General features: G+C 43.0%; 1 protein-coding gene across 1 annotated transcript; it reads left to right on the top strand.

Moving 5' to 3' along the window:
- Positions 1-1,044: 1,044 nt before the first annotated feature.
- LOC134405508 (vomeronasal type-2 receptor 26-like) lies at positions 1,045-9,265 on the top strand. The gene is made up of 4 exons (XM_063136753.1): positions 1,045-1,542; positions 3,019-3,228; positions 4,020-4,146; positions 8,364-9,265. Exons 1-4 carry the CDS (start codon positions 1,045-1,047, stop codon positions 9,263-9,265), a joined length of 1,737 nt encoding a protein of 578 aa, XP_062992823.1.
- The last annotated feature ends 3,128 nt before the right edge of the window (positions 9,266-12,393 follow it).

The following is a 12,393-nucleotide window of genomic DNA, read 5'->3' as shown; positions in this document are numbered from 1 at the left end:
AAAGTTGGCAAAACCGTCATATGCTCACATCCCACTGCCACTGTCAACACATGGGCAGAAGCATTCTGCACCGGCTGTAGCTTCTGAACCATCTTCAAGGGAAACCCCATGTTGAGAGCATTGCAATCATCTAAACAAGAAATTATCAAAACATGGTGTATATTACCAGGTTATGCCAGTTCACAAACTGGTGAACTAGCTGTAGCTGGCTATAAGCAGTTCTCAACACTGAAGCCACCTAGGCTAGGGATGGTCAAAAACGCAAGCTTGGTTCACCTCATTCACATTCCTGAGCACAAGCCCCTCCCCCATACACCCCCAAAGCAGCAAATATGCATTCTCGATTGGGAAATTTTACTTTTCTTAAACTACATTTCCAAAATGTGATAAAAACTCATTCATTAAAGAATGAAAATGCATCTTTTTTGGAAACTGTATGTGTATGTACTAAGAATGTTTTTATATGATGTTACTATGTTGTATTTTTAAGGTAAGCCTTTGTAACCTGCCCAGAGAGCTTTGACTATTGAGTGGTATAAAGTTATAATAAATGAAATGAAATTAATTTAAATCTAGTCCTCATTTCACCATGTAGCTAATTTACCCAAATAAAACTTGGTAAAAATATATAATGTGCACACCTATTGTATACAAAATGTTGTTCCATTCATAAAATACCTCTATATTTTATTTCAGCTCATCTGTGAATCTTCTCCTCCAACTCAGGGTCATAAATTCTATCCTTTATACCAGATGGTCCCAAATGAAGTCCATCAGTACACTGGGATTGTCCAGTTACTTGCGCGTTTCAAATGGACATGGATTGGGCTCTTTACTGTTGATAACGCTCATGGAGGACAACGTTTGCAAAAAATTATGGCAGAACTTTTGCAGGGAGGCATCTGTGTTGCCTTTATTAAAAAAGTACCAAAACGGAAAAAACACCATGGAAAGGTATTGTTGATGCATGGTGAATTGGAATACAATTCAGGTTTCATGGAAAGCAAAGCAAATGTATTTCTTGCTGACACTGAACTTCTAACTATGATTGAAATAATCTCACTTCATCAAAGAGCTGTCCTGGATTTCCATGTAAATAAGGTATGGATTATGACAACGTATTGGGATTTTACTGCAAGCAACCAGCTAAGAAACCACGATGTACAATTTTTCCATGGTATGCTATCCTTTGCAGTTCACTCAAAGGAACCATTAGGATTCAAGCAATTTCTTCAGAACATAAATCCTTCCTGGACAAAACAAGACGGATTCATCCAGGACTTCTGGGAGAAGGTCTTCAACTGTTCATTGAAAAATGCTGGCATCAGTGAGGTGACCAAGAAAGAATGCAGTGAAGAGGAGAAATTGGAAGCTCTTCCTGGACCGTTCTTTGAAATGAAGATGAGTGGTCACAGCTACAGTATTTACAATGCTGTTCATGCTGTGGCATATGCTTTACATTCTATGTATGAGTCCAATTCCAAACACAAATCACGGTTGGCTACACAAAGGCCGGAACCCAGGAATCTGCTGGCATGGCAGGTATTTTTAAACAAAAAAATGCATCTCTTATTTGTTTGAATAGGGAGGTGGCTATAGAAAGGATAAACTCCATCATAATAGATGGCTCAGGTCCAGGTTATTTGAAAGAATGTATTCTCCCTGATGAGCCTGCCCGTGCTTTAAGATCTTCTGGAGAAGCCCTTCTTTCAGTCCCACCATCTTTCAGAAGCAGGCTAAAACTTTTTTGTTCCAGCAGGCCTTTGGAGAATAATCTGGCCCTCCATCTATGTTAACGTATTATAATTTTGTTGTGTATTTTAAACGTTTATGTTTCTCCCCCCCCCCCCCCCATGTATGTTTTAAACTTTGTAAGGCTGCCTTGAGGCCCAGCATTGGTCAAAAGGCGGGATACAAATAAATAAATAAATAATAATAATAATAATAATAATAATAATAATAATAATACCAACAACAGAATTTCACACATGTGATGTTGGATAAAAGTCATTAAGTTGTAAATACCTGCATAATTAAGTACTTCTTTTAAAAAAAAAGTATTAACCCACTGACATAGAAAGCAAACCTATGGACAGCCAATATTGTGTTTCATTAAACTTCATCAGGTGCTGCAACTAAATGACCAAAAACTCTTCTTCAATATACTACAATGATATTGCAAACATATCCTCATATAAAGCTGACAGTGAAGGAATATCCATGTTCCAGTGTTAGACACACACACACACACACACACACACATAAACTATTACAAAAACTCAGGTGATACGCCTATAAAATCTATCCCCAAAACTGAAATTTAGTTCAGCTATTTATCATAAGATACATAACAAATGGTGTATCAATAAATATGGGGAAGTTATCTACAACTTTAAGAAACTTTTAAAAAACCCAGTAACCTCCCCACACATTTCTTTGTTCTCTCCAATAATTATCATGTTTAGACAAGAACACTATTTTATTTTTATTTTTACTTAAATTTGGGGAGGTCACATTAAGAAAATGAAGGAGTGAATATCTCAATCCCGAGTTAACCAATCTGCTCTAAACAAATTTCTATTTCTACTGATTAGTAACTGAGGGCAGGCAAGTCTCCTCAAAGAATGGACTTTACAACAGCCCAATTCCAGAACTCTTAGGTAAAGCATTTAGGGCCTTAGCTAGACCTAAGGTTTATCCTGGGATTGTCCCAGGGTCATCCCTGTTCATGTACATGATACACAGGGGATCCCAGGAGCAGGCAGGGATGATCCCGGGATAAACCTTAGGTCTAGCAAAGGCCTAGGAAGCAAAGCCCACATATATATAAAATAATCTCAACATATCTTGGATAAGTGCTTGTCAATGTGATAGCGAAAATACTTAATTATCTGCCCTGAGGCCCAGTATTGGGCAAAAGATGGGAAATAATAATAATAATAATAATAATAATAATAATAATAATAATATGCCTGTGTGTCTTCCCACCTTTGAATTCAGCTCCATCCCTTTCTCAAGGGCATCTTATTCAACAACAGTGCAGGGGAGACAGTACAATTTGATGTAAATGAAGAAGTAGTCACAAGTTTTGATGTTATAAACTGGCTAACTTTTCCAAATCAATCTCTTGTAAGAGTTAAAGTTGGAAGCTTCAGTCCACAGGCTCCTCCTGGAAAACAGCTAACAATTCAAGATGACAGCATTGTGTGGCCTAGGAAGTTTAATCAGGTGAGATAGAAAGGATATTTCATTTTGTTCCACATTAAAAATTGTAGCTGGCTAATCTGCATAAGCCTGATCTAGGCCTTAGCTAGACCTCTCTGTTATTGTGCGACGGAGGGGTGAAGATCTCATGATGTTTTTATTGTCAGATCCCCCCTCTGTTTACACACGGTATGTGACAACCTCAGAGGGAGAGGCATCGCGCCCACCATTTTTTTTAAAAAAAGGCAGCAATGCACGAGCACTCGTGCGCAGAACGTAGGTGTTTTTTTAAAGTAATTATTTTCCCCACTCACCCCACCCCACCCCCGATGGGCACAGAGCTCCTGAAGAGCTCTGCGCCCTGTGCTTAGGTCCTGGCTCCTCGCGAGGAACTGCGAGGAGCCGGGACAAACCGTGGCGCCCAGCCACATGTTCCATGGTCTCGGGCTCAGCCCAAAATCATGGAAAACACAGGCCTAAAGGGTAGGGCAAAATCCCGGGGCAAGGGAGGGAGCATCATTCCCTGATCCCGGGATCCCCTGTGTGTCATGTGGACGCACAGGGATGATCACAGGGATTGTCCCAGGATTTCGCCCCATCTAGCTTCAGCCTTAGTATACCCTGGGTTTTCATTTAGCATTACTGCATTCCTTTTTAAACTTTATCATGAATATTCTAATCAATCTCCCCCTAAGCAATAAATCAGCAATAGGTTATCAGAGTTTTATTATGAAATCTTCAAAAAAAAGTGTTTCCTTAACAAGGCATCTGACATCATTGATCAGTGGCATATACTGCTTTCAATTTCTGAATAGGTGCTGCCCATTTCTGTATGCAATGACAACTGCCAGCCTGGTTACATCAGGAAAAAGAAGGAAGGGGAGCCATTTTGCTGTTATGATTGTTCTCCTTGTCCAGAAGGGATGATTTCTGATCAGAAGGGTAAGAAGCATAGTCTTTACATATCATGTGCACATCACAACTTAATTACTGAATATGATGTATTGATAACTGTCATGGTCTTTGGCTGTGAGGAAGTGGAAACATACCCTTGAGTATCCAGTAGACTCAGGGCCTTGCTAGACCTACCACATAATCCGGTGGGGAGTAGGGGCGGCGGCGCGCTACAACTAGCGTGCGCCGTTGCCCTTTTCCAGACATAACACGCGACGGGGCAAGGGAAAGCCCCATCGCATCTGGCATTTTTTTTTTTCATTTATAGGGCCATGTGCGCAGGAGCACACCGCCGAAAAAGGTAGGTTTTTTTAAAAAAAAATAAAGGGTCTCCCGCTCCCCCTGCCCCTGATTCCCCCCCACAATGCCTGATGCCCCCCGCCTGCTCGCTCGCCCGTCCTCCCCCCATCCGCCAGGTCCTGTCCCTGTCCGCCAGGACTATCCCCGTCCTTCTTCCCCCCATCCGCCATGCCCGCCCCTGCTCACCATGCCCCCTCGTCATGCCCGTCTCCCATCCCCGCTCATCATGCCCGTCCCCTGCCCACTCGTCATGCCCGTCCCCGTCCTCGCTCATCATGCCCATCCCCTGCCCGCTCATCATGTCCAATGCCCCCTCCGCACCCCCCGTCCGTGATTCTCTCCCCCCCCCAGCCCGATGGCACAGCACTCCAGTCCGTGGCTTCTCCCAGCTACTCGTGAGCGAACAGCCGGGAAAAGCCATGGAACCTGCTAGAGACCTTCCAAAGCCCCGGCCTCAGCCCAGGGCTGCGGAAAAGCCAGGCCATAAGCGAATCCGCTTATCCCGGTTCAAGGGAGGACTTAGCCCGGCCTAACCCCGGGATCCCCTGTGCGTCATCTGGATGTACAGGAGGGAGACCGGGCCTCACACCGGGCTAACGCCTCATCTAGCAACAGCCTTAGTGATGCTTCAACATACCTTTCAACATTCAATACATTATATTTGCAGTTTGGTTTAATTGGAAACGGATTTCATAGGTTAAGGAATAAAGGAAGATATATGTAGCCAAGTACAAAAAACATGTGGTGAGCTATGTTATAAAGGTCTAGGTTTGAGAGCTAAACTCATTCACAGAACTGAGTGTTTCTATATACCATCCCTCAACCCACTGTATATAAACTTAAATGACAGGACGGAGGAAGGGTTACAGTGTGCACATTTTACTAGACTGATAGATAAGATTGAAATAATCATACATATAGACATAAAAAATAGCTGGAGATATTGCAAATTGGGTGGTTTGACAATGGAAGCTTATTGTGCTCAAAATGAATGTATTCCTTAAGAAGCCTTGGAAAACATGGACTCCCCTGCTTCTCCACATTATTTATAGTTGGAAAAATTCCAGTGGTTGATTAATTTTCTTTTGGTGAATCTCTTCTGAGAAATTATGGCTCTTTTATTGTTACTTAATATTGGTTAATGAAGGAAGCAATGAGCTAAGTGAGGTCAGGAATCAGTAAGGCTCAAGCCCATTTCTTTCAAAAATATTGACAAAATGTTTAATGATATTAAAACTAGGTACATATTTATGCAAATCTAAGGACACATAGTCATGAGTCCTTAGCTAAGGTTCTATGGGGAGGGTAGAATTCAACCATGATAAAGGGGTAATCAGGGGGTTGGTCATTCTAACATTTGTAAAATCAAAAATCTTTCACCAATCTTCCTGCAATTTATAAGTGCCAGAAAAAAATGTTGGTTTTACATAACCTGATAATTTCAAGAAGTTTGGTGAAAGCTTGAGGGAAGGAAGGCAGTTTAAAGTAGGAAAAAATCCTCCTTCATCTGAAGGAATCTTGTCATGGTCGGACCATTTCCTGGTGAGATTTGAACTCATGGCGTTACTACCCTCCTGCAAGGGTGAGGGACCCATTCGGATGGTCCGCCTCAGGAGACTGATGGAATCCAATGGATTTCTGAATGCTCTTGGGGATTTTCCAGTGGAGAGAGCTGGTGATCCAGCCGAGGCCCTAGCCTCACTGTGGAACGGTGAAATGCGGAGGGCCATCGACTTGATCGCACCTGAGTGCCCTCTCCAGTCCTGTAGAGCCCGCTCTGCTCCTTGGTATACTAAGGAGTTGCGGTCAGTGAAACAGGCTGGACGTCGGCTAGAGCGCAAATGGCGCAAGACTCGAAGTGAAGATGACCGAGCACGCTGTAGAACGCATAATCGTGCCTATTGCGTGGCAGTGCGGGCAGCAAAGAAGGCTTATTTTGCTGCCTCTATTGCGTCCTTGAGTAGCCATCCAGCGGAGCTCTTCCAGGTGGTCCGGGGGCTGCTAACATCCTCCCCAGCAAATGGGGCCCTGGCCCCGTCAAGGACCCGCTGTGACCTTTTTGCATCACACTTTGACAAGATCGCTTCTCTCCGCAGCGAGCTTGACGTTGTTTTTAGTGCAGCTCCAGTTGAGGTGTCCGATGCCACCATCTGCCCGATTTTGTGGGATTAGTTCCAGTTATTGAGGCCTGATGATGTGGACAAGGTGCTTGCAGCAGTGCGACCAACCACTTGCCCTCTCGATCCCTGTCCCTCCTGGCGTATAAAAGCAAGCCAAGGGGGTCTGACTGGGTGGGTCCAGGGGGTGATAAATGCTTCTCTCCAGGAAAGGGTGGTCCCTGCTGTCCTTAAGGAGGCAGTAGTGTGACCACTCCTGAAGAAGCCCACCCTGGACCCGATGGTATTAGGCAACTACCGCCCAGTTGCTAACACTCTTTTTTTAGGGAAGGTACTTGAGAGGGTTGTGGCGGAGCAACTGCAGGCACTCTTGGAGGGTACTGATTATCTAGATCCATTCCAGTCTGGGTTCCAATCTGGTTACGGGACTGAATCAGCCTTGGTCGCCCTGATGGATGACCTTTATCGAGAGAGGGACAGCTGGAATGCAACCCTGTTAATCCTGCCCTATCTCTCGGCGGCTTTTGATACCATTGACCATGGTATCCTCCTGGATCAACTCCATGGGATGAGCATCGGAGGCACTGTGTTACAGTGGTTCCGGTCCTACCTAAGGGGTCGTTTTCAGAGAGTCGCATTGGGTGACCAGTCCTCGGCCTCTTGGCAATTGAGCTATGGAGTGCCGCAGGGCACCATCTTGTCCCCAATGTTATTTAACATCTATATGAAGCCGTTGGGAGCGGTCATTAGGGGATTTGGAGCTAAATGCCATCAATACTCTGATGACATGCAGCTCTGTCTCCCTGTGACAACTGAATCAGGTGAGGCTGTGCAGGTCCTGGACCAGTGCCTAGACTCAGTAATGGTCTGGATGAGGGCCAATAAACTGAGACTGAATCCTGGCAAGACAGAAGCCCTGTGGGTGAGTGTTTTCCGAGTCCGGGAAACAGGCTCATTGCCTGTTCTGGATGGGGTTGCACTGCCTCTGAAAGAACAGGTTCGTAGTTTGGGGGTACTCTTAGACTCATTTCTGTCATTGGAGGCTCAAGTAGCCGACACGGCTCGGAGTGCCTTTTACCATCTTCGGTTGGTTCGCCAAATACGGCCTCTCCTGGACAGGGATAGCTTGACCACGGTGGTACAGGCATTGGTAACCTCAAGATTGGATTACTGCAACGCGCTCTATGTGGGGCTGCCCTTGAAGCTGCTCCGGAAGCTGGAGCTAGTGTAGAATGCTACAGCTCGGCTGTTGTCTGGAGCTGCCCCTTTCCAGCATGTAACTCCTCTGCTGAGGGAACTGCACTGGCTGCCTATTCGGTACCGGGCCAGGTTTAAGGTTCTTGTACTTGTGTACAAAGCCCTAAACAACTTGGGACAAGGATACCTGAGAGAGCACCTTCTCCCTTACCAACCTGACCGATCACTGATGTCATCCGAGGGCCTGCTCCTGGTGGCTTCACGTAGATCCATCCTCCGATTGGAATCCACCAGGGGAAGTGCCTTCAACGTGGTGGCGCCCCTCCTGTGGAACTCCCTGCCTCTGGAGGTCAGGCAGGCGCCGACCTTGTACTCCTTTCAGCGCCTCCTGAAAACACCTTTATTCCAAGAAGCTTTTCTTTAACATGCAGCCTTGGATTTCTGTTTTTGCTTCTTTTAAATTTTGTTTTAACTGTTTTATTCTATTTTTATTTTCATTTTACCTTGTACACCGCTCCAAAATTTTTCAATGGGGAGTGGTATATAAATATTCTAAATAAATAAATAAATAAATAAATAAGTGTTTTCCCTATATAGATTCCTGTGTCAAATGTCCAGAGGAACAACATGCAAATGTGAATCAGGATCATTGCATTCCCAAGATTATAAGCTACCTCTCCTATGAAGAACCTTTGGGCATCGCATTAGCTTTGTTTGCTATTACTTTTGCTCTGACCACAGCTTTGGTACTTGGAACATTTCTGAAGCACCAGGACACTCCCATAGTCAAAGCCAACAACCAGGACCTCACCTATATCCTCCTCATCTCCCTCCTCCTTTGCTTTCTCTGCTCATTGCTGTTCATCGGAGAGCCAAAGAAGATCACCTGCCTCCTCCGGCAAACAGCTTTTGGCATCATCTTCTCAGTTGCTTTTTCTGCCCTTTTGGCAAAAAACATCATTGTGGTTCTTGCGTTCATGGCTATCAAACCAGGATCCATTTTGAAGAAATGGGTGAGGAAGAGAGTGGCATATTTGATCATCATTTCCTGCTCCTTTCTTCAAGCAGGGCTTTGCATGGTTTGGCTAGGCACTTTTCCTCCATTCCCAGATATGGACATGCATTCCCTGAATGGGGAAATTATAGCAGAATGCAATGAAGGTTCTGTCTTTATGTTCTACTCTGTCATGGGTTATATGGGCTTTCTGGCCATTGTCATCTTCACAGTAGCTTCCCTAGCCAGGAAATTACCAGACATTTTTAATGAAGCCAAATTTATCACTTTCAGCATGTTGGCCTTTTGCAGTGTTTGGCTCTCCTTTGTTCCCGCCTATCTGAGTACCAAAGGAAAATACCTGGTGGCCATGGAGATCTTCTGTATTCTAACTTCCAGTGCTGCCTTACTGGGTTGTATCTTTTTTCCTAAATGCTACATCATTTTGCTCAGGCCTGACCTGAACATCAGACAGCAAATAGTATTGGGAAATACCTAACACTTATAGAATGTGAGAATCATCAGTCTGCTCCTCCTCCGCCCCACAACGTTTGTGAATAAACTAATATGACTGAGTGAGGAGGGTGCATGTGTGGCACTGGCAACATAAGCATGTTTTTAAAGATTCAGGAACCAAACAATATACAGGCAGAACAGATGTTCATGCAGTTCAAAGGCAGAACATGCAATTTAAAAAAAAAAAAAAAAGTACATGAAATTCCAATAACTATTTTTTTAAAAAGTAAGTGCAATTGGTGCTTTCTCTATTACACTGTTTATTTTATTTATTTATTTATTTATTTATTTATTACATTTATATACCACCCCGTAGATGAAGCTCTCTGGGCAGTTTACAAAAGTTAAAAGGAATAGCACAAAAATATTTTCAAAAAAGTACGTAATTTTTTAAAAAAATCAGGATTACAATCTGTGTTTGTCCTGATACGCCATTCAAAGGAAAAGCATACTGCCCTTTTTGCTGCCAGAATCCAAACTAGCTGATATAAAATTAAAGCACATCTTTGAGACCTATTTGCAAAAAGGATATGAATGCTATTTCTTTATCTGGATGTTTTAAAAGCGACCTTTTTTAAAAAGGCCACTGCAGGGTAGAGAACTACTTGTCTGAACCAAACCCTCTTCTTTGCAAGTTATTAATTGCCAGGGGCTGCCAGACAATAAGGGCTCATCTACACCAAGCAGGATATTCCACTATGAAAGCGGTATCTAAAAGGCAAGAGCCACACTACTGCTTTATACAGTATTGAAGTGCACTGACCACTATTGGGTAGGGTGACCAACTGTCAGGATTTCCCCGGATTTGTCCTGGTTTTTGTTCTTTCCATGGTGTCAGGGGGGATTTTCTATAATTTTCAATAATGTCCTGGAATGATACACCTTCCTCTTTAAGGATGCCATTAGCATGGCAGGAGGGAGTGACATGCTTTCTTGAGGCACATCATTCCCCCACCCCGAGCTCCAATTGAGGTCTTAAAGGGGAAAGTGGGTCATTCGTGGACATTATAGAAAAGGCCCCAATTGGAGTGGATGGTGGTGGTGCAGAATGAAATCCTTTCCCATCCTCCACTCCAATCGGGTTCTTTAAGGTGGCGGAGGAATAACGTACTTTCTGCAGGACTCAGAAAGCTGCTTCCCCACACACACACTAAGTGTCCTCTTTTTTGGTTTCCCAAATATGGTCACCCTACTATTGGGGCCCTTTGACACATACCATATACCACTTTAATACCGCTACATCCTGCTTGGTGTGGCTCCTACCTTTTATATACTGCTTTCATAGTGGAATATCTGGCTTGGTGTAGATGAGTCCTAAGATTCAACTTTTTGAAAGGTAGATTCAAGAAAATCTCCAGAGATCAATGCCTATGCATTGATCTGCAACCAATGGCTAGAGAACACCACACACTATATGCTGGGGCAGGGGGAATAAAGAAGTAAGTTGATTCCTACTCTCAGTGATTATTGGAGGCACAATTATGGCTCCAATATATAAGGTGTTCAGTAAAATAAGGATCCCATCAGGATAAATGGAAATCAAAAGGTGGGTTGTTATAACCTTACTAAAATAAAAAGGGTTTCACCAGTATACCTGACAGTTGCACATGCCATAAACAAATGCATATTTTACATAACCTGAAAATTTCAGGAAGATTGGCTAAAAAAATACAGAAAGGGCAGTTAATAGAAAAAAGAAGAAAAAGAAACCTCGGTCATGCAAAAGTGTTTCTGAAAATGTGTTGGCAACCATTTTCTGCCCATCTCTGGTGAAAACAGTGTGGACTCCATGTTTTAACTACTGCTGTTTTCTTATTCCCTTTCTACTGAGATTGGTGTAATGGAATTTATTTATTTATTTTAAAAATCAATTATTTTCTAAATCATTTTTATTTGCTTATAAAAGTCTATGGAAGTTTGTAATGCAGCACTTGGAATGTTGTGGATGGGGGAGGGGATAACTGCTGTCTAAAGTAAAAGCAGAAGCAGCAAACAGCAGCAGGAGTGAATTTCTGGGACGTGTGTGTGTGTGTGGGGGGGGGGGGGGACACACACAACCCCCTCAGCATGACTGTACCCTACCACTTCTGTTTACAGGTCTGCACTCCTTCCTGTCCCCCTTCTTTCTATTCCCCCCTTTCCCCTTAATCATTTATGTTACTTAGGTCCCTTTTTAGGTTCAAGTGCTGGGAATGCAGGGCTTAGAAGGAAGCGATTGAATGGAATTAGAGTGAAACTTTGGTTCTTATGCAGGCCTGTCTTTCCTTAAGTGCAGAGAGTGTTGTTGCCTGAAGTCTGAAAAATAGGCTCAGGTTGGTTCTTGCCTCCATTTTGGGAGAAGCAGAGTCCTCTTTTCTGTTTTGGAACATGTTTTCCCTCGACTTTGGGAATATTTTGGGCTATCTTTCCTCAAGTCCAGTTTCTCTGAGCCAGGCTCCTAGCTCCTAAGCAACTTCTTATAATCCCCCTCCCATTTGAATTTGATCAATGATGAAGTGCTTCACAGCACTTTTCATTTTAAAATAATTTCTTTACTCTCTCCCTGGATTAATTTTCCCTACCTGGACTTTGCTGAGTTCTACACCCAGGATTCTAGGAGAGATCTCTTTCAACCTTCCTCTGGATCCATGAAATCCTGGTCTTCAGATCTCTCCTGGGTTAGGTAGCTATATATTCTTTTAATACCCGCGCCCACGCTATTCTCTTCATTTTATATAAAACTTTGGACCATACTGCTATAAAATTGAAAGATTTAAACACTTTATTTATTTATTTAAATTAAACACTTCATTTAACTAGTGTGGACTGGTGAAAGTTTAAGTGCAATTTAGAAACCTTTCAAAGTGTTTCTGGGCCTACTTGGACCTAATAACATTGTTTTGGGCCTACTCACATTGTTTTTCTAATAGGACTTAGCAAGCATTAAACTGTAGTGTATTTTGCATAATGTACACATATTTTATTTCTAATCATTGCATGTTTCACATTTCACTTCTGTACCTTCTTTTTCATTTATTTTTCTCTATAAACCATTCATATCTTAAGACCTTGTGCAGCATGTTTTCATTGGTTTAACAAGTTAAAAGGGTATTCACTGTTTTCCTCCTTATG

The sequence above is a fragment of the Elgaria multicarinata genome, chromosome 11, assembly GCF_023053635.1.
Source record: "Elgaria multicarinata webbii isolate HBS135686 ecotype San Diego chromosome 11, rElgMul1.1.pri, whole genome shotgun sequence".
NCBI classification, from domain to species: Eukaryota; Metazoa; Chordata; class Lepidosauria; order Squamata; family Anguidae; genus Elgaria; species Elgaria multicarinata.
This window is presented reverse-complemented; position numbering and strand designations above follow the sequence as displayed.

Bases quoted from the DNA above. Each gene is read 5' to 3' on its own strand.
- LOC134405508 (XM_063136753.1), top strand. From the start codon at position 1,045: ATGATTGAAATAATCTCACTTCATCAAAGAGCTGTCCTGGATTTCCAT. The intron at 3,229-4,019 runs GTGAGATAGAAA...ATTTCTGAATAG, and splicing joins GGCCTAGGAAGTTTAATCAG to GTGCTGCCCATTTCTGTATG. The intron at 4,147-8,363 runs GTAAGAAGCATA...AGTGTTTTCCCT, and splicing joins GATGATTTCTGATCAGAAGG to ATATAGATTCCTGTGTCAAA.